The following is a 27,189-nucleotide window of genomic DNA, read 5'->3' as shown; positions in this document are numbered from 1 at the left end:
AGGCCCCGCCCCTCGGGGCCAGCCCCGGCCTCCCCGGAAGGCCCCGCCCCTCAGTCCAGCCCCGGCCTCCCCGACAGGCCCCGCCCCGACAGGCCCCGCCCCTCGCGGACAGCCCCGCCCTCCCCGGCAGGCCCCGCCCTCCCCGGCAGGCCCCGCCCTCCCCGGCAGGCCCCGCCCTCCCCGGCAGGCCCGGCTCGCGAGCGCCGAGGCGCGCTCCTCTGACGCGCGTCGCCCTCCGCGTGACGCGAGGCCCCGCCCCGCCGCGCGCGCTCCGAGCCGAGCCGCAGCCCGAGCGCGTCCCCGGCGGCCGGCATGAGCGAGGATGGAGGGGCAGGACGAGGTGTCGGCGCGGGAGCAGCACTTCCACAGCCAAGTGCGGGAGTCCACGGTGCGTGCGCCGCCTGCCTGCCCCGCCGCGCCGCGCCGCGCCGCGCCGCCCCGGCCCCCAGCCCGCTCGCTCCGCCCGGGCCCCGGCGCCGGCGCCCGCGGCGCCCCTGCCCGCACGCGCACCGCACGCCTGCACACCTGCCCGCACGCGCACCGCACGCCTGCACGCCTGCACACCTGCCCGCACGCGCACCGCACGCCTGCACGCCTGCACACCTGCCCGCACGCGCACCGCACGCCGCGGCCCGAGCGGCCACCTGTGCGCGCCCGCGCCGCCCGGGCGGAGGGCGCCAGGGCCGGGCCTCCGCGGCGCCCTGCCCGGCAGGTGCCCGGGACCGCGGCGCGTCCCGCGGGGAGCGGCCTCGTCTCGCGGCGTGCCGCCCCGCCTCTCCTCAGCGGCTCTCCCACCCTGGTGGTTTGAGGCGAAGCCTCGGGCCTCGGTTGATTGTCCCGCGCGTGTGAACTTACTGGTCTTGAAAATTGGAAGTCGGCTCGCCAGCCATACCTGTGTTCAAAGGCGGTGTGAAGTACTAGCTGGGCTAACTCGACATAGCTAAATGGGTACTGTTTATTTAGTTTTATAAATTGAAGCCTCAAAGGGGCTTGTGCTGGTCCTGTAATTCCAGTACTTGAAGTTTCAAGGCCAATCTCAGCAGTTTTATCATTATTGTTATTTATTATTATTATTATTATTATTATTATTATTAATTATTATTAGCAGCACTACTGGGGATACAACCCAGGGGCACACTACCTCTGAGCAACACCCCCAGCCCCGTTTTTTTTATTCCTTATTTTGAAACAGGGTCTCATTAAGTTGCAGTGGGCCTCGTTAAGTAGCTGAGTATTGGGATTGCCAGCGCGGCCGCCACGCCCAGTGAATCTCAGCAGTTGAGCGAGCGCTTGTCTCAAAAGGGGCTGAAGCTCCTGAGTTCATCCCCGTGCACCTGCTCCCCGCAGCCATCGAAGCGTCATTGCACAGGAAGGTGTATGTAATCACAGGCGCACCTCTTGGTGCATTCCATTTTAAACATACCTGTGTAATCCCGGATCCAGACTAAGAATCAGAATTTTACTGGCCCCGCAGAGGCCCACGCTCTCGCCCTTGCCTTTTGCTCAGGTCGCTTCGGAAAGTAACCAGCGCCCTGGCTCCTAACACCGTGGACTAGCTTTTGCCTAGTTTTGAACTCCAGACGAACGGCGCTTACAGTAGCGCTCTTTGGGGTCCAGTTGCCTTCACTCCGCGGTGTTTGTGAATTTCCTCCACGTTGTACGTGTGTACGATTCTCTGTAGTTGTGTGGCAGTCGCACGATTTGCCTTTATTTCGCCTTTGCTGCCGGGGGCTTTGTCGGTTTTGCCTGTGTTTTTGGACATGTCTGTAGGCGCCCACGTGTGTGCATTTCAGTTGGGTGCAGAGCAGGTGTGAAATCTGCAGGTGAGGGCTGAGTCTTTGTTCAGTTTCAGTGACATGGTTGCCTCATCTTTACCAAGTGTTTTTTCATCCCTTTTTGGTTTTAGCATAGTATTCATTATAGAAAGGATTTTTAGTTTGCATTTCCTAATGGTTAATGAATTTGGGCACCTGTTTGTATGTTTATCCATTTGGAATTTTCTTTTGTGAAGTCCCAGTTAGTTTCTGCCTCCCATTGTTACACTTGATTAATATATATATATGTGTGTGTTTGTTTTGTTTTTTTGGTGGTACTGGGGGTGGAACCCAGAGGCTTTCTACCTCCGGGCTACACTCCCAGACCCATTTTTACATTTTTATTTGGAAACAGGGTCTCCTAAGCCAGTGCGCGTGGCTGGCTTCAAACCTGCGCGATCCTCCTGTCTCTGCCTCCCAAGCGCGGGGATTACAAGCGTGTGCCACCATGCCCGGCTCTTTGGCTGTATTTTTAATTAACTAGCTAGTATGTGATTCCTCTTGGACCAAGTTATGGCGTTCCAAAGGTTTATTACCTTTGTCTGCTGACCTGGGAACAGCTCAGCTTTGGCACTGATTATAGTTTCTTAGTTTTGGCCCTCCTCACCCCTTTTTGCCTCAGCCAGCACCCCTGGGTGGTCGAGTGGACAACATCTTCCACAGAATCAGTAGAGAAAGTGTCTTTGGCATTTCTTCCTTGAATGAATTTTCTTTTTCCATAGGGTTTTGGCTATATTAAAAAAATGAATTATTCAGCTTGTTTTGTTTTGCTTTTTTAGTTCTGATAACATGTGTATAACACAATTTATCATTTTAAAATGTTCATCTCAGTAGCATTAAGTAATTCACATTGATGGGCAGCCACCACCACTGTCTGTCTCCCGAATGTCATCATCTCAAGCTGAACTCTGCATCCACTAACCATCAACCCCCTGACCCTGCCCGCTCCAGCTGCTGGCAACCATCATGTTTTCCTGTCCCGGTGAATTTGACTATTCCAGATACCTCGTATGAGTCGCATCCACAGCATTTGTCCTTGTATCTGCAGTTTACTTAGCATGATGCTTTCAAGGTTCATCCGTGTTGGAGTGTGTGCTAAGCTTTCCCTCCTTAAGGCTGAACAGCATTCTGTTTGGCATGCAGCACATCGTGTGTATCCACTCACCTGTCACTGCAGCCTTGGGCGGTCCCCGCTCTCCACAGTTGTGAATAAGGCTGTGTGATCATGGGTGTACAGGTGTCTCAGGCTCTGTTTTCACTTCTTTTGTGTGTACCCAGAAACGGCCTGGCTGGATCATATAATTCAGTATTTTTTTGAGGAACTGCCCAGTTGTTTTCCACAAGGCTGCACTCTTTTGCCTTTTATTATTTTATTAGCAGTGTGGTGGAGTTCTGGGTTTTCCACATCCTCAGCAGGATGGGTGTGAGGTGACATGCCATTGTGATTTTGATTTGCATTGCCCTGTACCTGTTTGCTTATGTCTTTTTTGGAGAAATGCCATTAAGTCCTTAGCCCATTTGAGAACCAGCTTACTAGTTTTTACTTTTAAGGAATTCCTTGTGTATGTACGTATTTTCTCTCCTCTTGATAGGGCCCTGCTGTGTTCACCAGGCCCGTCGTTTCAAGCTCCTGGGTTCAAGCTGTGCTGTGACCTCAGCTCCTTTGAGCGGCTGAGACTCCAGGCACACGTGTACCGTGCTTACATTTTGGATGTCAGCACTCCATTAGAAATAGGGATTGCAGATGCTTTCCTTCCATTCTATAGCTTGCCTTCTCGCTGTGTTGATTGCTCTGCTGTGCAGAAGCTTTTTAATTTTTGTGCTCCCATTTTTAATTTTGTTTTTGTTGCCTTCTGTTTTGGTGTCGTGTCCATGGAATCATCGCCAAGACCAGCGCTGTGATTTTTTCCTCTGGTTTTGGTTTCGGGTCACACATTCGAGTCTAGCCCATTGCGAGCTGATTTCGTGTAGGGATGTGAGAAAGGCCCCTTTCATTCCTTTGCATGTAGTCTCCAGTCTTCCCGGGATCATTCATTGAAACGCTGTCGTCAGCATTGTGTGTACTTCGCATTCTAATGTAAGGAGTTTATTTCTGGGCTGGCTGTTTTCCATCGCTCTATGTGGGCCTTTATCCCAGGACCGCATGTTTTGATGACTGCAGCTTTTGACATGTAGTGTACGTGATAGGAGCTCACAGTGTGATGTTCCAGTGTTCCTTCTTAGGGTTGATTTGGCTCTTCAAGGTCTTCTGTGGGTCCATATGAACTTGAACATTTTTTCTATTTATGTAAAAATGCTATTGGGATTTTAATAGGAATTGGATTGAATTGTAGATTGCTTTGGATAGTATGGACGCTTTGACAATTTAAGTCTTCCTGTGAACAGTGCAGATCTTTCCTTTGTGCCTTTAATAATTTCATCAGTGATTTGTAGGTTTTATATAAAATCTTTCACTTTCATGGCTAAACTTATTCCTATACATTTTATTCTGTTTTTGGTGTGTGCTATTGTAAATTGGATTCTTTTACTAATTTCTTTTGCAGATACTTTGTTGTGTTTTGAAATGTATCTTTTTTTGGTATGTGTTGACTTTATGTCCTGCAACTAAATTTGTTTACATGAACAGTTTTTAAAATGGTATCTTTAGTGGTTTTTTTGTTTGTTTGTGGTACAGAGGACTGACTCGGGCATTCTACCTCCAAACTACACCTCCCACCCTCTTTTTTATTCTTTATTTGGAAACAGGGTCTCACTGAGTTGCAGAGGCCTCACTAAGTAGCTGAGGCTGTCTGTGAACTGCGAGCCTCCTGTCCCAGCCTCCGAGTGCTGGGCTTACAAGTGTGCGCCTCCACGCCCGGGTGGTGTTTGTGGTTTTGTATCTAAGGTCACGTGATGCACTTCTTCCTTCCTGCTGCGCAGGTGCCTCGTTCCTTTTCTTGCCTGATTCCTGCGGCGTCTCGTAGTGTGTTGAATAGAAGTAGCACAGTGGACATCCCTGCCTGGTTGCTGATCTTAAGGAAAGCTTTTAGGTTTTCACCACTGATTATAATATTAACTGTGGCCTTTTCATGCATGTCCTTTTATTACTACTTTGTTGAGAGTTTTTAAAGAAAGGATGCTAGCCGGGTGTGGTGGCGCACGCTTGTAATCCCAGCATTCGGGAGGCTGAGACCAGGGGATTGTGGTTCGCGGACAGCCTCAGCTACTTAGTGAGGCCCTTCACAACTTAGACCTGGTTTCAAAATAAAGAATAAAAAAAAATAGGGCAGGGGGTGTATCTTGGAGGTCAAATGCCCCTGGGTTCCATCCCCAAACCCGCAAAAAAAAAAAAAGAAAAAAAAAGAAAGAATGCTAAAATTTTTCAAATGCTTTTTATGTGTCTGTTGAGAGGATCATGTGGTTTATCCTTTATTTTGCTAATGTGGTATATATCACATTAATTGCTTTTTACGTTGAACCATTCTTGCATCCCAGGAATGAATCCCACCTAGTCATGGTTTATGATCCTTTTATGTGCTGTTTGACTTGGTTTGCTAGTATTTGTTGAGGATTTTTATATCTCTTTTCATCAGTGATGTTGGCCCATATCCTCCCCCCCCCCCCGCCCCTGGTGTATTTGTTTGGCTTTGGTGTCAGAGAAATGCTTGTCTAATAAAATGTGTTTGGAAGTGTTCCCTCCATTTTAATTTTGGAAGATTTGAGACAATTAGTGATTGAACCCAGGGGTGTTCTACCTCTGTGCTACACCTGCAGCCCTATTTTTTACTCTTTATTTTGAAAGAGGATCTCACTAAGTTTTGGACGGCCTCACTAAGTAGCTGAGGTCAGCTGTGAATCTGCGATCCTTCCTGACTCGGCCTCCCAAGTACTGGGATTACAAGAGTGAGCCACCACGCCCGGCTGTGGTTATTATTCCTTAAGTGCTTGGCAGCATTCATCAGGAAAGCCAGCCATGTGATCCTGAGCTTTTCTCTGTTGGAAGGTGTGTGTGTGTGTGTGTGTGTGTGTGTGTGTGTGTGTGTGTGTGTGTGTGTGTTTTAAACCCAGGGGCAGTCTACCTCTGAGTTCCATCTCTAACCTTCTTTTTATACTATTTTTAAAATTTTTGTTTTATAGATATTTTTTGCAGTACTGGAGATGGAACCCAGGTGCATTCTACCTCCGATCTACACCCCGAGCCTTATTTTTTATTCTTTATTTTGAAGCAGGGTCTCACTGAGTTGCAGAGGGCCTCACTAAGTTGCTGAGGCTGGCCATGAACCTGCAATCCTCCTGTCTCAGCCTCTCAAATACTGAGATTACAAGCGTGTGCCACCATGCCCAGCATGTTGGGAGGTTTTTGATTACTGATTTTTTTTTTTTTTTTGATGGTACTGGGGTTCCTGGAAACCTTTCTCCGGGCTACACTCATATGTGTGTGTGTGTGTGTGTGTGTGTGTGTGTGTGTGTGTGTGTGTGTGTGTATTTTTTTTTTTTTTAAATTGGAAACAGGGTCTCTTAAGCCAGCATGCTGGCCTCAAACCTGCACGATCCTCCTGTCTCTGCCTCCTAAGCGCGGGGATTACAAGCGTGTGCCACCATGCCCGGCCTAATTTTTTTTGTTTTATTCTGGGGATTGAAGGAGGTCGTTCTGCCTCCAAGCTACTTTCTCAGCAGTTTTCTTTTTTTCTTTTTAAAATCTGAAGCAGGGTTTTGTTAAGTTGCTGAGGAGCTCACTAAATTGCTCAGGCTGGCCTTGAACCTGTGGTCTTCTGTCTTAGCCTCCTGAGTACTGGGATTATAGGCATGTACCACCATACCCAGCGTCTTTTATTTTTGCTCTAATTTTTTTTTTTAACTTTTACCCTCTCAGTACTACTTTTGATGCATCCTTAAGTTTTGGTATGTTGTAGTATTTGTCTTGAGGTATTTTCTCATTACCCTTTTGATTTCTTCTCTGCCCAATGGTTGTTCAACAGTGTGTTTTAAAATTTTCATGCTTGTAACCCCAGCATTTAGGGGGCTGAGATAGGAGGATTGTGGTTCACGGACAGCATCAACTACTTAGGTCCACTGCAACTCAGTGAGACCCTGTTTCAAAATAAAGAATAAAAAATAGGGCTAGGGGTGTAGCTCGAAGGTAGAATGCCCCTGGGTTCCAACCCCAGTACTGAAAAAAAAAAAATTACATAGCCAGGCACATGTTTATAATCTCAACACTTGGGAGGCTGAGACAGGAGGACTGAAGATTTCAGGCCAATCTCAGCAATTTAGCAAGACCCCCAGTAACTTACTGAGACCATGCTTTAAAATAAAAAAAGGCTGGGGGTGTAGCTTGGAGGTAGAATGACCCTGGGTACAGTTGCTGGTGCTCCCTTTCCCAAATAATTTCCACATATTTGTGAATTTTCCAGTTTTTCCTCTGCTCTTGATCCCTATTTTCACTCTTTTGTGGTCAGAAAACATACTTTGTAGCGGGGCGTGGTGGCGCACGCTTGTAATCCCAGTACATGGGAGGCTGAGACAGGAGGATCGTGGGTTCGTGGCCAGCCTCGGCTACTTAGGCCCTCCACAACTTAGTGAGACCTTGCTTCTAAATGAAGAATAAAAACCAGGGCTGGGGGGTATCCTGAAGGTGGAATGCCCCTGGGTTCAGTTCCTGGTGCCTCAAAACAAACAACTCGGTGTCGTTTCAGTCTCCTCAAGCGGCTTCGTTGATGTTCTGAGCATCCGCACGGCAGCTCCGCAGTTACAGTGTTCTTGCAGTGGGCGGCTCTTAGCACAGCCACCTCACGATCTCAGAGACAGACTTTGAGCCCAGCAGCCGTTCTCTGCTTCTCACACCTCATTCTCCTCTTACCCTGCCAACCACCGTCTGCTTTTCATGAGACTAGACCATTCTGAATACTCTGTATAAGTTGAATTATGCGATGTGTAGTTTTCATGTCTAGATTCTTATTAGCATTATATAAGTATACATAGGTACATGATATATATAATAGTATAATATTATATATACATACACATACACACACATGATACTGGGGATTGAACCCAGAGGCATTCTACCTCTGAGCTATACCCCCAGTTCTATTTTATTTTTATTCTTTGAAACAGAATCTTGCTAGGTTGATGAGAGTATCACTGCTTGCTGAGGTAACCTCAGACTTGTAACCTTCCTGAATTAGCGTGATTTATGTATATTTTTTGGTGGTACTGGGGGTGGAACCCAGGGGCTTTCTCCTCCGGGCTACACTCCCAGACCCATTTTATATTTTATTTGGAAACAGGGTCTCACTAAGTTGCTGAGAGCCTCACTAAGTAGCTGAGGCTGGCTTCGAACCTGTGCGATCCTCCTGTCTCAGCCTCCCAAGCGTGGGGATTACAAGCGTGCGCCACCACGCCCAGCTGCATGATATTTTTAACATTCAGCCAAGTTGTAGTATATATTAATACTTCATTCTTTTTTTTTGTTTGTTTGTTTTTGGTGGTACTGGGGTTCCTGGAAGCCCTTCTACCACCGGGCTACACTCCCAGACCTATTTTACATTTTTATTTGGAAACGGTCTCCAGCGCGCGCGGCTGGCTTCGAACCTGTGCGATCCTCTGGTCTCTGCCTCCCAAGCGCGGGGATCACAAGCGTGTGCCACCACGCCCAGCAAATACTTCATTCTTTTGGTTCTGGGGATTGAACAGGGCTGCTCTGCCACCGAGTTACGCCCTTAGTCCTTTTTATTTTTATTTTGAGACAGTGTGCTAAGTTGCCAGGCTGGCCTCAAGCTTGCTGATCCGTCTCAGCCTCCAGGTACTGGGATTGCCGCCATTGGCCACCGGCCGCCGAGTGCTTCATTTTCTGTGTGGCCAAATGGTATTCTGCTCTTTGGATGTGTCGTTTCGTTTATTCACCTGTCAGTTGATGGCCCTCTGGGGTGTTACGTTTTGAATTTGATGTAATCCTTTGTAATCATTTGTGTACAGGTTTTTGAATGGACATCTGGTTTCATTTCCCTTGGGCATATATATGTAGAGAGAGAAGTGGACACGGTGGGTCATAGGACAGCTCTATGTTGAGTCTTTTGAGGAACTGCAACCTGTTTCTAAAGTTGTGGCACCACTTCACGTTTCTGTCAGTGTAGGAAAACTATAACTGCCCGTCCGCGCCGGCCGCCCTGCAGCCGTCCCGTGTCAGTGGAGTGGTGGAGCGGCAGGCTGGGAGCAGGCTCTTGTTCCAGGTGGGCTCTGATTGTCCACCTCTCTCTAGCCCTCGCTGATCAGTTTGCCCTGGGATCTCAGTTCTCTCAGGGGTCTTCCAGTGTGAGGATGGAGACAGTCTTTTCTCCGGAAGCAGCAAGTTACTTAGAAGTCGCCCCTTTGCACTTTGCAGCTAACTCAGGTGTCCTCTAGCTGCGTGCGTCTGTGTGCTCCACTCCTGGGACCTCCCTGGTCGCCCACTTAGCTCGCCTCTCTCTTGGTTGACCTCAGTCTTCCATTTTAGCTCATGTACTCTTGAGTTGACCAGTCGTCTTCCAGAATGTTAGACGTTCAGACTGGCTGGCTGTCTTAAGTAGCCAATCGGTTAGCAGCCTTTAACAATATATATTGACTTCCCAGCACAAGCCATTGAAGATTTTGCTGTTAGGTTTCTTTTTTTTTCTTTTTAAAAAATATATTTGTAGAGCCGGGCGTGGTGGTGCACGCTTGTAATCCCTGCGCTTGGGAGGCTGAGACAGGAGGATCGCACAGGTTCGAAGCCAGCCTCAGCTGGTTTAAGAGACCCTGTTTCCAAATAAAACATAAAATAGGTCTGAAAGTGTAGCCCAGAGGTAGAAGGCCCCTGGGTTCCATTCCCAGTACCACCAAAAAAAAAAAAAAAAAAAAAAAAAAAAACCTAAAAAAATAAAAATATATTTGTATTGGTGCATTATAGTCAAACATATCAATGGAATACAAGACTTGTGAGGATATCCAAGCACACATCACCCAATTAGCCTTTATCCAGTCCCCATCCCATTCCCTCCCCCTCCCTTGATCCCATGCTTGATTTAGTGATTGACTTTGATATATTTGTTCAAGTATATCATGAACTTTATAGAGATTCTATCTTCCCCCCTCCCATCCCCTCTGATAGGTCACCTTAATTGCTCCTCCATAGGGCCCTTTCTTCAACTAGATTTCCTCCTATTACCATTTCTTTCTAGTTTTTGCATATTGGGGAAAGCATCTGATTTTTAAAAAAAATTGTGATATTTCCCTGTGGCTGCCGCATTGCAGGCTCTGATCCCACTCTCTCATTCTCTAACACCCCGGGACCGGCCTCACCTCACGGCAGGCTCCGGTGCCAGCTTCGCTGGCCCCAGCACGGGCCCTCAGCATCTGGCAGGCTCTGATCCAGGCCTCAGATGCCCCAGTACCGGCCTTACCTTATGGCAGGCTCCGATCCCAGCCTTGCTGGCCCTAGCACTGGCCTTGCCACATGGCACGCTCTGATTCCGACTTCTCTGGTCCTGGCACCAGCCTCACGGCACGGCAGGCTCCAATCCCGGCCTTGCTGGCCCCAGCACCAGCCTTACTGCATGGCAGGCGCCGATCCTAGCCTCGCTGGCCCCGGCACCGGCCTCACAGCACAGCAGGCTTGCTGTTAGGTTTCTGATAGTGAGGATTTATGTCACTGCAGTGAATAGTTATACTACTGCCCCTCCCATTGTTAATTAGTCTTTGTGTTTTCTTGGTTACCTTTCTAGGACACAGATGTCAATCTTTTATTGCTCTTTTTTTTGTGTATGGTACTGGGGATGGAACCCAGGGGCTTTCTACTTCCGGGCTATACCCTCAGCCCTATTTTATAATTTTTATTTGGAAACAGGGTCTCACTAAGTAGCTGAGGCTGGCTGTGAACCTGTGCGATCCTCCTGTCTCAGCCTCCCAAGCGTGGGGATTACAAGCGTGCGCCACCACGCCCGGCTTATTGCTCTTTTTACCAACTTATGCCCAAAGGTGTGGTCGACAGATGCTTTCCTGTTCTTTAGTTCTCTATGGTGGCTGCTATTATTAATTATAGTAGTGATGCTAACTTAATTGCTTAACAATAGAAGCATGATTTCTTTTATTTTCCACAAAAGATGATGCTGCAATGAAAAATTTGAAGCATATAGATTTCTTTTTGCAGTTATTGTAATATGAATCCCAAGAGTAAGATTATTGAATCAAGGGGTATATAATACACTACCATTTTGTTTTCTAGCAGGGTTATTGGAATTAAGTTTTATTCATATTGAAAAATAGCATTAGCCAGGCATGGTGGTGTATACTTGTAATCCCAGTACTTGGGAGGCTGAGACAGGAGGATCATGTAGGTTCAAAACCAGCCTCAGCTACTTCAACTTAGTGAGACCCTGTTTCCAAATAACGTATAAAATCGGTCTGGGAGTATAGCCTGGAGGTAGAAAGCCCCTGTGTTCTACCCCCAGTACCACAAAAAAGAAAAGAAAATAGCATTATTCTTTAATGCTATTATTACTGCAATTATATAATAAATTCCAAACTGATAGTAACTGAATTCAAACAATTACAAGAAAGAAGATAAAAGTGTAAAAATAGTTTGAAATTTCACCACTCTGAAATGTATAGCATTGTTTTATGCTCTGAATTTATGTGACCCACTTTGTCTCAGTAAGTGTTTGCTGTTTCTGTGTGCAAGGCTCTTCCGCTGTCTCTGTCCCTGGAGTTCTGAGCTGTGGCTCCTTCTTGGGGCCTGCCGTGCCATCTCCTCGGGTGGTCATCAGTAGGAGGAGCGGCCTCAGTGCATGTGTGATGCCTGCACAGGCTAAATCTTCTAGACAGTCTTTGTTCTCCAGTCTCCCTGGAAGGTGGTTCCGTATGTTTGACGTGGAGAGCCTGTTTCAAGGTGGAAGTGCCTCCGTTCATGTCTTTCTAACAAAGGCTTTAGCTGGGTGCCTGCACACGGGGATCCCAGTGCTTGGGAGGCTGAGACAGGAGGGTCACAGGCTGCGGGCCAGCCTCCGCAACTCTGAAACCCTGTTTCCAAGTGAAAAGTAAAACAGCCCTGGGGTTGTAGAATGCTCTTGAGTACAATTTCTAGCATGCATGCATGCATGTATAAATAAATAAATTCCAGTACTAGGAGTATTGTGAGTTCCAGACTAGCATGTAGTAATTTAGCTATACCCTTAGCAACTTTGTGAGATTCTGTTTCAAAATTAAAAGAATGAAAAGGGCTGAGGATATACCTCAGAGGGAGACTCTCCATAGGTCCAATCACCAGTACCACAGAGGGGGAAAAAAGGTTTTAGCCAGGAGATAGAGTTAGAAAGCACAACAGATTTATTTTATGAAAGGAAAGTACACTCTATTTTTTTGGGGTACTGGGGATTGAACCCAGAGGCCCCCTAGCTTTGAGCTACACCCCCTAGCCCTGTTTTACTTTTGAAACAGGTCTCACTAAATTGCAGGGAGCCTTGTGGCTGCAAACAATGACCCTCCTGTCTCAGCCTCCCAAGTACTGGGATTCAAGCACATTTTAGAGAAAGCTGAGTGAGCTGTCCCAAGGTGGGGTGGGTCGCCTGACGCCTTCTGTGTTGTGGGTTTTTATGGCCAATCTGGATCCTCCCTGGGAGTGAATATTTATTTGTGACGTTACATTAGTTTTCTGCCAAAGTCTAGAGTACCTGCACCATTTCCTTATGTTGCACTTTTCCCCATCACTGTATCAGCACAGAGGAGGAGGGATACAAACCACATGTAAATGATACTCTAATGATCCCAGAGATGATTAGAGGGCAGAGTGCTCAGTGGCTGTGCATGCCCTAGTATGCTGTATTCCTGGGGGCTGATTTATCCATTTTCTGTAGATTGTCAGGGAGTTGACAGCAAGGTGGTCCCTAGATGGTCCCTGGGCAATCCTTGGGCCGAGTAACAATTAAATGTGTGCCACCGAGGGGTGGAGCCCAGATTTCCTTTACCCTCCTCTTGGTTCATATCTGCCTAGCCTACTTACTCTAAGAGTTCAATTTTATATTTTCTTACAGAATAGTGATAAACACAATTTATTAAATAAGCCTTTTTTTTTGCCATACTGAGGATGGAACCCAGGGCATTTGAACTCTGAGCTACACTCCCAACCTTATATTTTTACTCTTTATTTTGAAACAAGGTCTCACTGAGTTGCAATGGACCTCACTAAGTAGCTGAAGCTGTCCGTGAACTGCGATCCTCCTGTCTCCTGTCTCAGCCTCCCATATGCTGGGCTTACAAGTGCCACCATGCCTGGCTTTAAGTCATTTTTCACACTGAAAATACTGTTGTTGTATATTGAATCCTCGAGTACTAGGATATATTTGGACTCTTATGTTTGTTTTCTTTTGTCAATCCCTGAAACATTGGTATACACTTTTTTTTTTTCTTGCGGGTCTGGGGATAGAATCCAGGGGCATTTGACCTCTGAGCTACACCCCCTGCCCTATTTTTTATTCTTCTTTTTTTTTTTTTGTGGTACTGGGGTTCCTGGAAGCCCTTCTACCTCCGGGCTACACTCCCAGACACCTATTTTGTATTTTTATTTGGAAACAGGGTCTCTTAAGCCAGCACACGCACCTGGCTTCGAACCTGCGCGATCCTCCTGTCTCTGCCTCCCAAGCGCGGGGATTACAAGCGTGCGCCACCACGCCCGGCTTATTCTTCATTTTGAAACGGGGTCTCACTGAATTTCAGAGGGCCTCACTAAGTAGCTGAGGCTGTCTGTGAACCGCGATCCTCTGGTCTCAGCCTCCCGAATGCTGGGATTACAAGCATGCGCCACCACGCCCGGCTTAGGGTACACACTTCTATAATAATGATTATACCGAGTATTTGCTTTCTGGTAAGGCAAGGCTCTTTCATTTTTCATAATTTTCTAGGTGTTCCCCCCCTTTCTTTTTTTGGTACTACTGGGGATGGAACCCAGGGGTCTTCTACCTCTGGGCTACACTCCCAGACCTATTTTATGTTTTATTTGGAGACAGGGTCTCTTAAGCCAGCTGAGGCTGGCTTCAAGTCTGCGCAGTCCTTCTGTCTCCGGCTCCCAAGTTGCAGGGATTACAAGGGTGCACCACCACGCCTGGCTTCTCTTCCTTTTAAAGTTAGAAATTCAGACAGTCTTTCATATGAACTTCAGGATAATTTTTATTTAATTCTAAATGAGCTATTCAAGTTGCACATAAGTTGTACATATTAATTTTGAAGGAGTTGATGATTTCATGGTATGTTTTCTTTTGTTCCAGGAATGTGGAGCATCTGAATAAATTGTTGGATTGCTTCATGTCCTCCTGCAAAGCTTTGTAGTTTTCTGCATATAGTGCTTGTTCCTTAGTCTTGCTTTATAGGTGTTGTTGCTGATGTGAGCGACATTTTGATTTGTGGTTGGTTGTTGTTAGGTAGAGAAAGCTCTTGCTTCGAGTGTACTTTGTTGTTTCTGGTCAGCTTACCAAACTCTCCAGATGGGAGAGTCTGGGAGCCTTCCCTGACTCTGAGTTCTTTGGAATGTTTGACAAGAATCAGCAGTAGTTCTTTTCTAAGGTTTGGTAAAATGCAACAGTGATGCCATCCGGCCCTGAGCTTTCTCATTCTTGGGAGACTTTATCACTGATTGAAATTGTTACTCACTGCAGTTATTTTCTGGTTTTCCATGTTCTCATTGTTCATCTTTGGTAGGTTTTGTGTCCAAAATTTATCCATCTAGGTTTTCAATTTGTTGGTATATGGTTGTTCATAATACTCTCAACTAATCCTTATTTTTTTGTGGTATTGGTTATAGTGTCTTTCATTTTTATCTTTGCATTTACTCATTTAGATCTTCTCTTTTCTCTTGTTTAGATGCATGTGTGTTTTCCTGTATTTCATTTATTTCTGCTCTGTTCTTTGTTTTTTTTTTTTCTTTTGCTAATTTTGGGTTTGATTTGTTTTGCTTTACTAGTTTCTTGAGTTACAATGTTAGGTTTTTATTTTACTTGAAATCTCTCTTTCTTTTTAGTGCAGTCATCTATTGTTATAAATTTTTAGTGCAGTCATCTATTGTTATAAATTTTTCTTTTTTTATTGTCTTTGTTGGACCCCATAGGTTTTGGTATGTTATATTGTTTTCATTTGTTTCAAGAAATTTTTAAATTTCTGTCTTAGGTTGGGTGTGATAACACATCTCTAATACCAGTACTTGAGAGACTGAATCAGAAGGAGCTCAGGACATGATAACTTAATGAGACCCTGTTTCAAAATAAAAAAATGTTGTGGGGTGTAGCTCGTTGATAGAAGACCCCTGGTTCATGCCCCAGCACCCTTCTGCTCCATTCTTCCTTGGTTCCATCCTTGACCCATTGGTTGTTTAAGACTACGTTGTTTTCATGTTTGGGCACACCTTCTAAAGTTCCTCTTGGCAGTTTTTGGTTTTATTCCGTTGTGGCCAGATTAACATACATGCTATGATTGTGATTAAAATTTTTTTTCAGATATGCTTGATGGCCTAACAATTGGTCTATCATAGGGAATTTGTATGTGCTAATGAGAAGAATATATATTCTGTAGCTGTTGGACAAAATGTTCTATAAATATCTGTTAGATTTATGTGGTCTGTAGTATAATTTAACTCCAGTGTTTCTTTATTGTTGTTGCTTTGTTTTTTCTTTTCAGTCTAGATCATCTATTAATTGATGAAAGTGGCGGTGTTGAAATCCCAGAGTAATTATACTGACACCTGTCCCTTTTAGATCTAATGATACTTGTGTTATAGAATCGGGCACATCGGCATTGGGCACATATATGTTTACAGTTGTTATTCTCTCTGATCTCCTCATCAGTACATAGTGAACGTTTTTGTCTCCTGAAATAGTATTTTCTTACTTAAATTTTTTGTCTAATATCAGTATGGCTACTCTTGCTTTTGCATTCCTTTCGTCAGTAATTATTTCTCCCTCCCTGTTTTTCAGTGCAAATACACCTTTCCAAGTGAAGTGGGTTTCTTGTAGGCAGCATATTACTGGGTCTGGTTTGTTTTCCCTCTCCCTTTCTCTTTTCTTCTCTCCCTTTCTCTTCCTCCTCCTCCTCTTCCTTCTTAGTTTTGGTGCTTGGGATTGAACCCAGCGGTGTTCTACCTTTGAGCTACACTCCCATACCCAGCTTTTTCTTTTCTAGTCAGCCCTTTGGTATATTTTCATTGGGGAATTTAATCCATTTACATTCATGGTTACTACTGAAAAATAAATACATATCGTGTCTTTCTGTCATTTCTCTTTCTTTCTTAGATTGAACCCAGGGGCATTCTACCTCTGAGTTACACCCCAGCTGTATTTTATTTTATTTTTAAGTGGGATTTTACTCAGTTGCTGAGGGGCTCTCTGAGTTGTTGAGGCTGGCTTTGACCCTGTGATTCTCCTGTTTCAGTCTCCCAGGTACTAGGATGACAGGTGTATGCCATTGTGCTGGCTTTCTGTTTCTAAAATAGCCTACCTTTCTTGCTCACCGCAGTTTGGTGGTCTTCTGTATTGAAAGGTTTTATTTCTTATTGTTATTGTGTGTATCTGCTCTGCTAGTGACTTTTGTATGTTTTGATGACGATAGTCCTATTTTGTTTCTAGTATAGAAACATTACTTGAGGGGCTGGTCTCTTGATGGATTTTCTCAGTTTTTGCTTGTCTTGGAAGGATTTTATTTCTCTTTTTCTAAAGGATAATTTTACTGGGCATAATATTTTTGGTTGGCAGTTGTTTTTTCCTTTCAGGACTTTGAATGGGTTATCCTATTCTGTTTCAGCCTGTAGGCTTTCTGCTAAGAAGCCTGCTATTAGTCTAATGGAAATTACCTTCTACGTGACTTGATGTTTTTCTCATGCTATTTTAGAGCTTTCTACATGTCTTGTACTTTGTGTGTGTGATGTTGGAGATTAAAGCTAGGTCTTTGCACTTGATGGGCTGTGCTGCAGCATTGAGGTACATCCCAACCCCACTGTCTTTTCCTTTTGAGTTTGATCATAATGTGCTTCAGATAGACTTTTTTTTTGTGTGTGAATTTTTTAGAGGTTTTTTGAGTTCCTGGACCTGGATACCTAGATCTTTCCCAAGATTCAGCAAGTTTTCAGCAATGACTTCATTGAATAGGGTTTCTGTGCCTTTTCCCTTTCTCTTCTTGAATGCCATAATATAATTGTTTTATTTTTAATCATGTTCTATTAATTTCAAGTGCATTATTCTTTTTATTTTACTTTATTTTGTATGGATTATTTCAGAAGTCCTATCTTCAAGCTTAGGAATTCTTTTTCTTGGTCTAGTCTGCTGAGTTTTTTTTTTTTTTTTAATGTATTACTGGAGATTAAACCCAGTAGAGTTCTACCCTATTTCCTCTTTCTTTCTTTCTTTCTTTCTTTCTTTCTTTCTTTCTTTCTTTCTTTCTTTCTTTCTTTCTTGGTTTTGTGGTACTGGAGATGAAACCCAGGGGCTTTTATACCTCTGGGCTATACTTCCAGTCCTATTTTATACTTTATTTGGAAATAGGGTCTCACTAAGTTACTGAGAGCCTCACTCAGTAGCTGAGGCTGGTTTTGAACCTGTGTTAGATTACAAGTGTGTGCCACCATGCCTGGCTTAGTCTGCTGAGTTTTTCAAATGTATTTTATTTTTTGTTGTACTGAGGGAGCTTTTCTCACAGACATATTTTTATACTTTATTTTTAAAGTTCATTTATTAACCCAGATGTGGTGGTGCACACTTGTAATCCCAGCATTTGGGAGGCTGAGACAGGAGGACTGTGGTTTGCGGCCAGCCTTAGCTACTTAGTGAGGTCTTTTGCAACTCAGTGAGACCCTGTTTCAAATAAAGAATTAAAAAATAGGGCTAGGGGTGTATCTTAGAGGTAGAATGCCCCTGGGTTCCATCCCCAGTACTGCAAAAAGGAAAAGTTTATTTATTAAACTTATTATTACCTGTGGTGCTAGGGATTAGGAATTGAACCCAGGAACATTCTATCTTTGAGCTACAGCCCCAGCCCTATTTTATTATTTTTTTGGAGTCAGGGGTCTCACTAAATTGCAGAGTAACCCTCTGTCCCAGCTTCCCGAGTCCTGGGATCACAGGTGTGCACCACTGTGCATGGCATGGCTCTTTCTCTGTCTCTTTTCTTTCTTTTTCTCTATTATTTTCTTCTTTTTTAATGATCTATATCTCAATAGTTTATCATTCACATCATGAATTGTCTTCTTGGCTCCATTGAATTACCTGTGTTCTTTGTATTTTATTATGTCTCCATAACATCATTATTTAGAGATTTTTGTTGATGACCTTTTGGGGTCTGTTGCAGGAGAGTCACTGTGGTTCTTGGAGGCGTCGGTACCTTGTTTTATTACCATGCTTCTTGTGTTCCTACATTAATGTTTGTTAATCTAGTGGGTCAGGGCCTCTATTAATTTTATAAGTTGACATCTTTTTCTTCCCCCTTTTAGTACTGAGGATTGAACCAGGGGCATTCCACCTCTGAGCTACACCCCAGCCCAGTGGCGGGGCAGGGTGTCTGTTTCAGCGTTTGTGGGCTGTTGTGTGATCACATTAAGATGTGTGATCCATTTTGAGTTAACTTTTCTGAAGTGTGTAAGAATGCATTTTTTTTCTTTGCATGTGAATGTTTAGTTGTTCTGGCACCATCTGTTGAAGAAAAATCCTTTTCTCTTGTCCTTGCTCCTTTGTGAAAGATTACTTGGCCGTATGTCTGGGGTGTGCTTCTGGGCTCCGTGCTGTCCCATCGGCCTATATTGTCTCTTCTTTCACCACTACCGTACCGCCGTGATTCACGTCGCTTAAAGAATCTGTTGAAACTGGGAGTATTACTTCTTTGACTTCATTCTTTCTCTTCAGTTTTGTGCTAAGAATTCTAGGTCTTTTGCCTCTTTTCCCCCCATGCTGTAGTACTGGGGATTAAACCCAAGGGCATTCTACCTCTGAGCTATATCCCAGCCCTGTTTTATTTTTTTATTTTTAATTTTTAATTTTTTTTTGGTGGTACTGGGGTTCCTGGAAGCCCTTCTACCTCCAGGCTACACTCCCAGACCTATTTTTTACATTTTTATTTGGAAACAGGGTCTCATAAGCCAGCGCGTGTGGCTGGCTTCGAACCTGCGCGATCCTCCTGTCTCTGCCTCCCAAGCGCGGGGATTACAAGTGTGCACCACCACGCCTGGCCTGCCCTGTTTTATTTTGAAACAGGTTCTCCCTGAGTTGCTGCCGGCCTGGCTAAATTGCTGAGGCCGGCCTTGAGTGGCCTCAAACCTGTGATTCTCCTGTCTCAGGGTCCCAAGTATTAGGATTACAGGTGTGCTCCACCATGTCCAGCTTCTTTTGCCTCTTACTATAGACTTTAGAATCTGTTGATGTCTACAAAGTAATTTGTTGGGATTTTTTAAACTTTATTTTTATTGGTGCATTGTAATCATACATCACATTGGAATACAAGACTTGAGAGGATATACAAGCACACATCATCCAATTAGCCCTCATCCAGCCCCCATCCCATTCCCTCCCCCTCTCTGGATCCCATGCTTGTTTGGTGATTAACTTTGATACATATGTTTATGTACCTCCTGCTTTTTTTTTTTTTTTTTTTTTTTGGTGGTACTGGGGTTCCTGGAAGCCCTTCTACCTCCAGGCTTCACTCCCAGACCTATTTTTACATTTTTTTAATTTGGAAACAGGGTCTCCTAAGCCAGCGCGCGCGGCTGGCTTCGAACCTGCGCGATCCTCCTGTCTCCGCCTCCCAAGTGCGGGGATTACAAGCGTGCGCCACCACGCCCGGCATACCTCCTGCTTTTTAAAGAGGCTCCATCCTCCCCTATTCCATACCCTCTGATTGGTTACCTTAATTGCTTCACTATAGGGCCCTTTCTATAGCTCGACCACTTCCTGTTGCCCCTTTCCTCCTAGTTATTGCTGATTAGGGGAAGCATCTGGTTTTAATTTTCTGCGATATTTCTCTGTGCATGCCGTGTTGAAAATACCGATCCCACTCTTGATGGCCCCAGTTGTAGCCTGGCTACCCGGTGGACTGATCCAGACCTCGCTGGCTCAAGCAGTGGCCTTGCCTCATGGGAGGCCCCGATTCTGGTCTCTCTGGCCCTGACACTGGCCTAACCCCTCACGGCAGGCTCCAGTCTTGGTCTAGCTGGTCCCAGCATCGGCCTAACCCCTCAGCTGGCTCTGATCCCGGCCTCGGAGACCCCAGCACCGGCCTTCCTCACGGCAGGCTCCGATGCTAGCCAATGGCCCCGGCATCGGCTTGTTGGGATTTTTAATGAGATTATATTGAATCTGGAAATCAAGTTGGGAGGACCTGACATCTTGATAATACCGAGTCTTTCTCTTCACTAATTAAGTTATTCTTTAATTATTTCCTAAGTGTGCTTCTTCTGTAGCTCTTAGACACATTAGATTTCTACCTAAGTGTAGTTTTGAAGTGCTAATGTAAGTGGTGTTGTATTTTTGCTCTCAAATTCTACTTGTTCATGGCTGGCATACAGGAAAACAGTTGTCTTTAGAAAGTTAACCTTGTGACCTGCAGCCTTGTTATAATTGCTTATTAAGTTCAGTTGTTTTTGTTGATTTTTTCACATTTTCTGCATAAAGGATCACGAGTTTGAGGTCAGTCTCAGTAACTTGGGAGACCCTGTTCAAAACATCACAAGGGCTGGGGTACCTCAGTGATAGAATGCGCTTGGGTTCAGTCTTACCACACCAAAAGAAGAAAGGTGGCAGTTTTGGTTTTTGGTTCATCATCTTTAGTAAGCTATGTATGGTGGCGCATGCCCGTAATCTTAGTACTTGGGAGGCTGGGCCAGGAGGATTGTAGGTTCCCAGGTAGCCTCAGGAATTTAGCAACATCCTGTTTCAAAAAAGAAAAAGAAAAAGAAAAAAACAGATACAAAGGGCTGGAGGTATATAGCTCAGAGGTAGAATGCCACTGAGTTCAGCCCTCAGTACCAAAAACAAAACAACACCGAATCTATTGGCTCTGCTGTGGAAGGGAAGATAATCGGCTCCATTATAGTTTTTCCCAAGGACTTGTTAGACGTGTTGGTACTAGCAGTCCTGGAGCTGCTTTCAGTGTAGCAGAAGTGCACAGCCCGGCCGTAGATGAGAGCTGAGTAGTATCGGCTTGACTCCAGGTGCATATGTTAGGCCCGGGGCTTACCAACATTGGCTTTAACCATAGGAAGCACGGGTTACCTGTGACTGAGTCATTTAGCTCTCAGATGCCTGTCCCCTCGTGGTGCCCTGGGAGGCCCCACTGTCCTCTTTCTGGGTACACAGAGGGAGGCACCCAGCGTGCTTCTCACCCAGCGTGCTCCTCTGCGAGCTTCCCAGCCCTGAGCACAGCGCAGGGGATGCACCACTCTCTGTGCCCGCAGCCCCTCACAGCTGTGCTCACCGTGGGTGGTGAGGAGCTGGGATGTTTCCTTCCCTTTGTCTGGTTAGGAGTTTCCTCTCACCTCTGCTTGGCACAAGGGGAATAGGCCCATCAGGGCTTGCTTTTCATTCTCGCATCCCTGCGGGTCTGTCTCTTTGGAAAAGACCTGTCCATTTAGAGGCGATCCCATTCCTGGTCCCCTTTACAGCTAGACGGAGGTCTAGCCAGCTTGTGCTTTGGTCCCAGGCCTCAGCAGCGTGCTTTCTCTTCACAGGGGTGGCTTCAGAATGTGTGGTACGTGTTTTTCGTCTGGCAGTGCCTACTCTTGAACAGGTTGCTTTCCCTTTGTTTTCCTTCTGCTCATTTTTGGCTCCTTGGTCTCCTCCTCCTCCTCCTCCTCCTCCTCCTCCTCCTCCTCCTCCTCCTGCTGGGATAAACTCTCCCTCACCCCCTCACCGTGGCACACGGCGGCGTCAGCAGCTCTCCTTTCCTCACTGGCATCGGTGTGTATTTCCTGGACTCTCCCTTCCACCTCTGTGATTTCCTCGTCTTAAAAGGTGTCTTCGCTTCACATCCGGCACACCTCCTTAGCTCCCTTCCTGAGGCCACTCTGAAAGGCGCCACCTACCCTTCTCTTCCTCCGCTGCACCCAGTTCTGCACCCACGGTTACAGAGCGCAGCGCTTTAGTCAAGGTTGCCAGTGACCTGGAAGGCACTAAGCTAGCTGTCGGTCCTCCGTCCTCTTTCTGGTGGTCAGCAGTATTCGACACTCTTGCTAATCCCCTTTCTTTGGCGTGGCCCTTGAGAATCCCAGGCTCACCTGCCCCTCTCCTGCAGATTCCTTTAGACAAGTTGATGTCTACGTATTTAAGAGGTTCAGCTTGATTTTACGTACTCGAGAGCTTTCTGTGTGTTTGAGGGCTATACTCATGCCTTAGGATAGAGCTCTTCTCTAATGTTAGAACTTTAAATACTATCTGCTGACAGTTCTGTTTTTTAATAAAGAAGTTAGTTCCTAGCCTGGCCCTCTGCTACTCAGTCCTGATGTGTCTTTACATCTAACTGCTCATTCAGTCTTGCCTGAGTAAATAATGTGTATTTCGAATCCAGCAGCAGAGCTTACTGCTCCCCAACGCCTCTGCTTGCAACCTTTCCTGACTGAGAAAACAGCGTCTGTTTTCCAGGTTCTCAAGCCAGGAGCCTCCTCTCTGTCCCACTACACGCTTGCTTTCAAAACATACCCAGAACTTGGCCACTTTGTGTGTGTGGTACCGAGGATTATACCTTCGGTGGTTTCTCTCGACAGTCTCCAGAAGTGTTCCCCTTGGTCCACAAGCTCTAGCAGGCCTTCATTTTTACTGTCCTTGACTATAGTGAGATTTTCTGTTACTTGATTTATCTTTTTTTTTGACCAGTCTGTCATTCCCCAGATCTGCCATAAATGAAGTGAAATTAATTAATTAATTAATTAATTTTGGTGGTACTGGGGTTCCTGGAAGCCCTTCTACCTCTGGGCTACACTCCCAGACCTATTTTATAATTTTTATTTATTTGGAAACAGGGTCTCTTAAGCCAGCGAGGCTGACTTCGAACCTGCGCGATCCTCCTGTCTCTGCCTCCCAAGCGTGGGGATTATAAGTGTGCGCTACCACGCCCAGCTAAATGAAGTGAAATTTAAGTTACTTGATAAAGAAATGAGCAAAGGACCTAAACAGACAAGAGAAAGCATACAAGTGGCCATCAGGCATGTGAAAGGTACTTAGGATCCCTAGTTGTCAGAGAAATGCAAATTCAGACCAGGAGATAGTGCCTCCCATCTATTACAGTGGCTAACCTGTCAGTAGACAGAGGATAACAGTACTAGCCAGGATGTGGAGAAAAGGGAGCCCTCGCATTCGTTGGCAGGGACGTCAGTCAGTTGAGCATTCATGAAAAGCAGTACAGAGGTTCCTCGAAAATTGAAAATAGAAGCATCAAGTGACCTACCAACCCACCAGAGGAAGAGACTGCACTCTTCAATTTATTGTGGCAGTCTTCACAATAGCCAAGCTAGAGGAACAGCCCAAGCACCCACAGTGGGGGACAGACAAAGGAAGGAGTGTGTGAACACGCTGGGTACTATTCGGCCTTAAGTGTAAGAATGGAGTTCTTATGCAACAGAGAGGAACCTGGAGGATATTGTTATGTGAAATAAGACAGGCACAGGAAGACATGTTCTGCATGACCTCGTTTATGTGTGGAATCTAAAAGAGTTGAATTGTAGGTGCAGATGGTAGAATGGAAGTTACCAGAGCTGAGGTGAGGGTGGAGTATTGAAGAAATACCAATTACAGGAGAGGGAGATTCAGTCAGGAGGAATAAGTCCAAGAGGGCTCTTGTGCAATTTGTAACTTTATAGTAAGTAACAGCGGATTGTATTTTTGAAAATCACCAAGATTGTAATTTTTAAGTGTTCTATTTACCAAAAAATGACAAGTATGTAGCCAGGCATGGTGGCACACACCTGGTGGTGGTGCATGCCTGTAATCCCAGTACTTGGGAGGCTGAGGCAGGAGGATCACAGGAAACCAGCCTCAGCAACTTGACAAGGCTATCAGCAACCTAGTGAGACCCTGTTTCAAAACCAAACAAGACAAAAAATAAATAAAAATAAGAAATGGTTGGTGTAGCTCAGAGTCAGAATATCCCTGAGTTCAATCCCAAGTACCAAAAAAAAAAGTATGTGAGGTAATACATATGTAGTTAACTCAGTTGGGCCATTCCACAATGTATGCATAGTTCAAAGTGTGTTATTTATAATTTGTACAATTTAAGGTCCTTGTTTATTTTTACATATGTTATATTTATTGAACAATTATTTCTGCCACATTGATTTATGATGCCTGCCTTATGTTCAGTCTTTATAATGGAATCTCTTTCATTCATCTTGTCAGATTGGGTGCCAACACACTCCTTAAATGTTATTGAAGCAATTAGTACGTTTTAATATTTGGTAGGGAAAGTGGTGCTCACTGACCTAATTCTTTAGAACTGTTGGGGATAAAGAACTTTTGGCGATGGCTTTGTTCTTTACACTTCCACATGATTTTGAAAAATATTTAATCAAGTTAGGAAAAGAAAAATTTTCATTGTTTTTTTTCCTTGGCATAGTATTATATTGGATTATTGTCTAATTCACATAAATTAATATTTTATCAAAACTTGATATTAGCAAAATGTCCAAAATTGTTATTTTTAATTTAATAATTTTCATCCTTTTTCTGTAACTACCAATGATGTCTCTCCTGTGAGTTAAACAGGAGGCAATAAACAGTAACTATCTGTTCACCTTGTTTTGTTTCAGATTTGTTTTCTTCTTTTTGCCATTCTCTACATTGTCTCCTACCTCATCATCACAAGATACAAGAGGAAATCAGGCAAGTAGGAGCATCTGAATGAGCCCCGGGCCTGGGTACCCACGTCAGTGCGCGGTAGTGTCTGAATCTGCCTGGGATCGAGGTAAACAGTTGGCTGCTACTACGAGCACTAAAATAACTCCCAGGGAATTTGACTACTCCTAGGGTCACCTTCTGAGACCAGAGTCCTTGTTTATCACAATTCTTATATCCAGCTAAGAATAGTGCTGAGCTCGTTAGTATCTGGGAAATTCTAGAGTTCATGAGGATATGTGGTTCCTTGTGTCTGGCTCTGACTTTGAGTATTTTACTCATTCCAGCCTCTTCCTTTTCTGTGTACTAGATCTTTTCTTTCTCTAAACAAATGTAGAATTTAGGGTCTATGTGACAGTACCGGTATTCAACTGTATAGTATTTTTTATTTCATATTATCTTACCTAGCCAAAAGACCACTATGTCTCTTCTTTATTTCTTTTTCTTTGTAAATGAATCCTGTGTTGATTAGTTCAGATTTTTAGGGCAGAGTTTTATAAGTACCTGAGCAGACGCCTCACTGCCTTCTGCTAAATCTCAGCTGTTTTCTAGAAATCGCAATATTTTCTACCCGTGATGCTGAGCTGATAATAGTAGATTCAGTAACCTCCTTAAAGATTCTGTATAACAAGGATTTTAAAATGCTATTTAAAAATAGCCAAACTCTGAGAGAGATAAAGAATTCTTGCTCTAGTGTTATTGCTTTAGTATTGCCTCTGAGCTCTGTGAATGTACTGGAGTACTCCCTGGATTACATAATGTGTCAGAAGAATGTGTAGATCGAAGAGTATGCTAGCAGTTTTTAGAGATGTTTTGGCAGTTTTATAACTCTGGGCACAGAAGGAGGGAAAGAATGTGCGCATAAATTGTTTGTTTTAGGGGACATCAGGGATGAGGAGAAGGAAAGCTGAAGACTTACGAGATGATTTTTAGGGAAATCCAGGAGTGGTGGGGAGTGAGGAACATGGTCAAGGTGGTTAGTGTTGGGAATAGAATTGAAGTGGATGTGGAGATATTAAAGCGTCTTCAGGACTTGACGACGGGTTGAATATTAACTGTAGCTGTGTTGTATGTGGTCCTTTTGGTAGGAGAGCTGTTGTGGGCAGCCTGGACATGGAACGGGCCAAATGCACCGTCGGCACTGAGGCAGGCGGATGCCCACGAGCCTTTGAGGTTTAGTTATGAAGAACAGGAGGGCCAGAGTGTCCTGCAGTAGTCTTGTAATTGAGCAGAGTCTCTGACTGCCAAGTTATGTGAGAGCATAAAAGAGATGTTTAGGAACAGGCCTGAGAAAGGGGAGCAGGCAAGGTGAATGAGTGTCAGAGTGCAGGCCATCTGCTGATTTAGAAAGATAACACAACACCTGGTGTTTGTCTGTACATCATGATCAGTAATTCTGAATTATTGAGGCAGTGGTATCCGAGATAGTTTGAGATGGTCCAAGAGAATCTCATTACCATTACTAATGACAAATTTAAATTATAGAAAATTAAATGCGTTCTAAGATTACCAATGTTAATTTTATAGTAAAACCTTTTGTTGGTTATTATCTGCCAGAAAATTTTATTCATTACCAATTTTACCTAACACTGTACAGTAGTACACTTCATACTAGTTTATTTTTTTTTTGCGGGTCTGGGGATGGAACCCAGAGGCATTTGACCTCCGAGCTACACCTCTTGCCCTATTTTTTATTCTTTATTTTGAAACAGGGTCTCACTAAGTTGCGGAGGGCCTCACTAAGTAGCTGAGGCTGTCTGCGAACCACGATCCTCAGGTCTCAGCCTCCCGAATGCTGGGATTACAAGCGTGTGCCACCACGCCCGGCTTCATAGTAGTTTTAAGGTTCTACTAAGTTTTATTTTCTTGAGGACAAAATATTTGGGAAATTTAATTTACACATATAATCAGGATTTAAAAAAAACAAAACACTCCATTCACTAATCATATGATCTTACCTGATTTAATGAGATATAAATATGGATCTTTCTTTCTTTCTTTTTTTTTTTTTTTTTTTTTTGGTGGTACTGGGGGTGGAACCCAGAGGCTTTCTACCTCTGGGCTATACTCCCAGACCTATTTTATATTTATTTGAAAACAGGGTCTCACTAAGTTACTGAGAACCTCACTAAGTAGCTGAGGCTGGTTTCAAACCTGTGCAGTCCTCCTGTCTCAGCCTCCCAAGAGCAGGGATTACAAGCATGTGCCACCATGCCCAGCTTAAATATGGATCTTTCTAATTGGAGTTAGGTAGTATCTCAGTATAGTTTTATTTGCATATCCCTGATTATTAATGATGAGAATTTTCCATATATTTATTGGCCATTTGTATTTCTTCTTTTGTGGAGTATCTATTCTGTTCAATTGCCAGTTTTTTTTTTTTTTAGTGTTAAGTTTCTTAAGATTTATTTATTTATTTATTTATTTATTTATTTATTTATTTATGTGGCACTGGGGTTCCTGGAAGCCCTTCTACCTCCGGGCTACACTCCCAGAAATATTTTATATTTTGAAACAGGGTCTCGTAAGTCAGAGCAGCT

General features: G+C 44.5%; 1 protein-coding gene across 3 annotated transcripts in view; it reads left to right on the top strand.

The window, feature by feature from the left end:
- Positions 1-312: 312 nt before the first annotated feature.
- LMBR1 (limb development membrane protein 1) overlaps positions 313-27,189 on the top strand; it is a gene marked incomplete at both ends in the record, with an annotated part of 138,912 nt that continues 112,035 nt past the window's right edge. For 2 of the 3 annotated variants that reach the window (XM_080701132.1, XM_080701131.1), the window contains 2 exons: positions 323-388; positions 24,565-24,637. In XM_080701132.1, the coding sequence (XP_080557258.1) occupies positions 323-388; positions 24,565-24,637 (139 nt within the window). Of the gene's footprint in view, positions 389-24,564; positions 24,638-27,189 lie in introns of all 3 variants that reach the window. The other variant, XM_080701133.1, reaches the window with a different exon arrangement.

This window comes from Muscardinus avellanarius (genome assembly GCF_963383645.1).
Source record: "Muscardinus avellanarius genome assembly, chromosome: 9".
Taxonomy (NCBI): Eukaryota; Metazoa; Chordata; class Mammalia; order Rodentia; family Gliridae; genus Muscardinus; species Muscardinus avellanarius.
The sequence above is the reverse complement of the archived record's forward strand: the minus strand, read 5'-3'. Positions and strand labels throughout refer to the sequence as shown.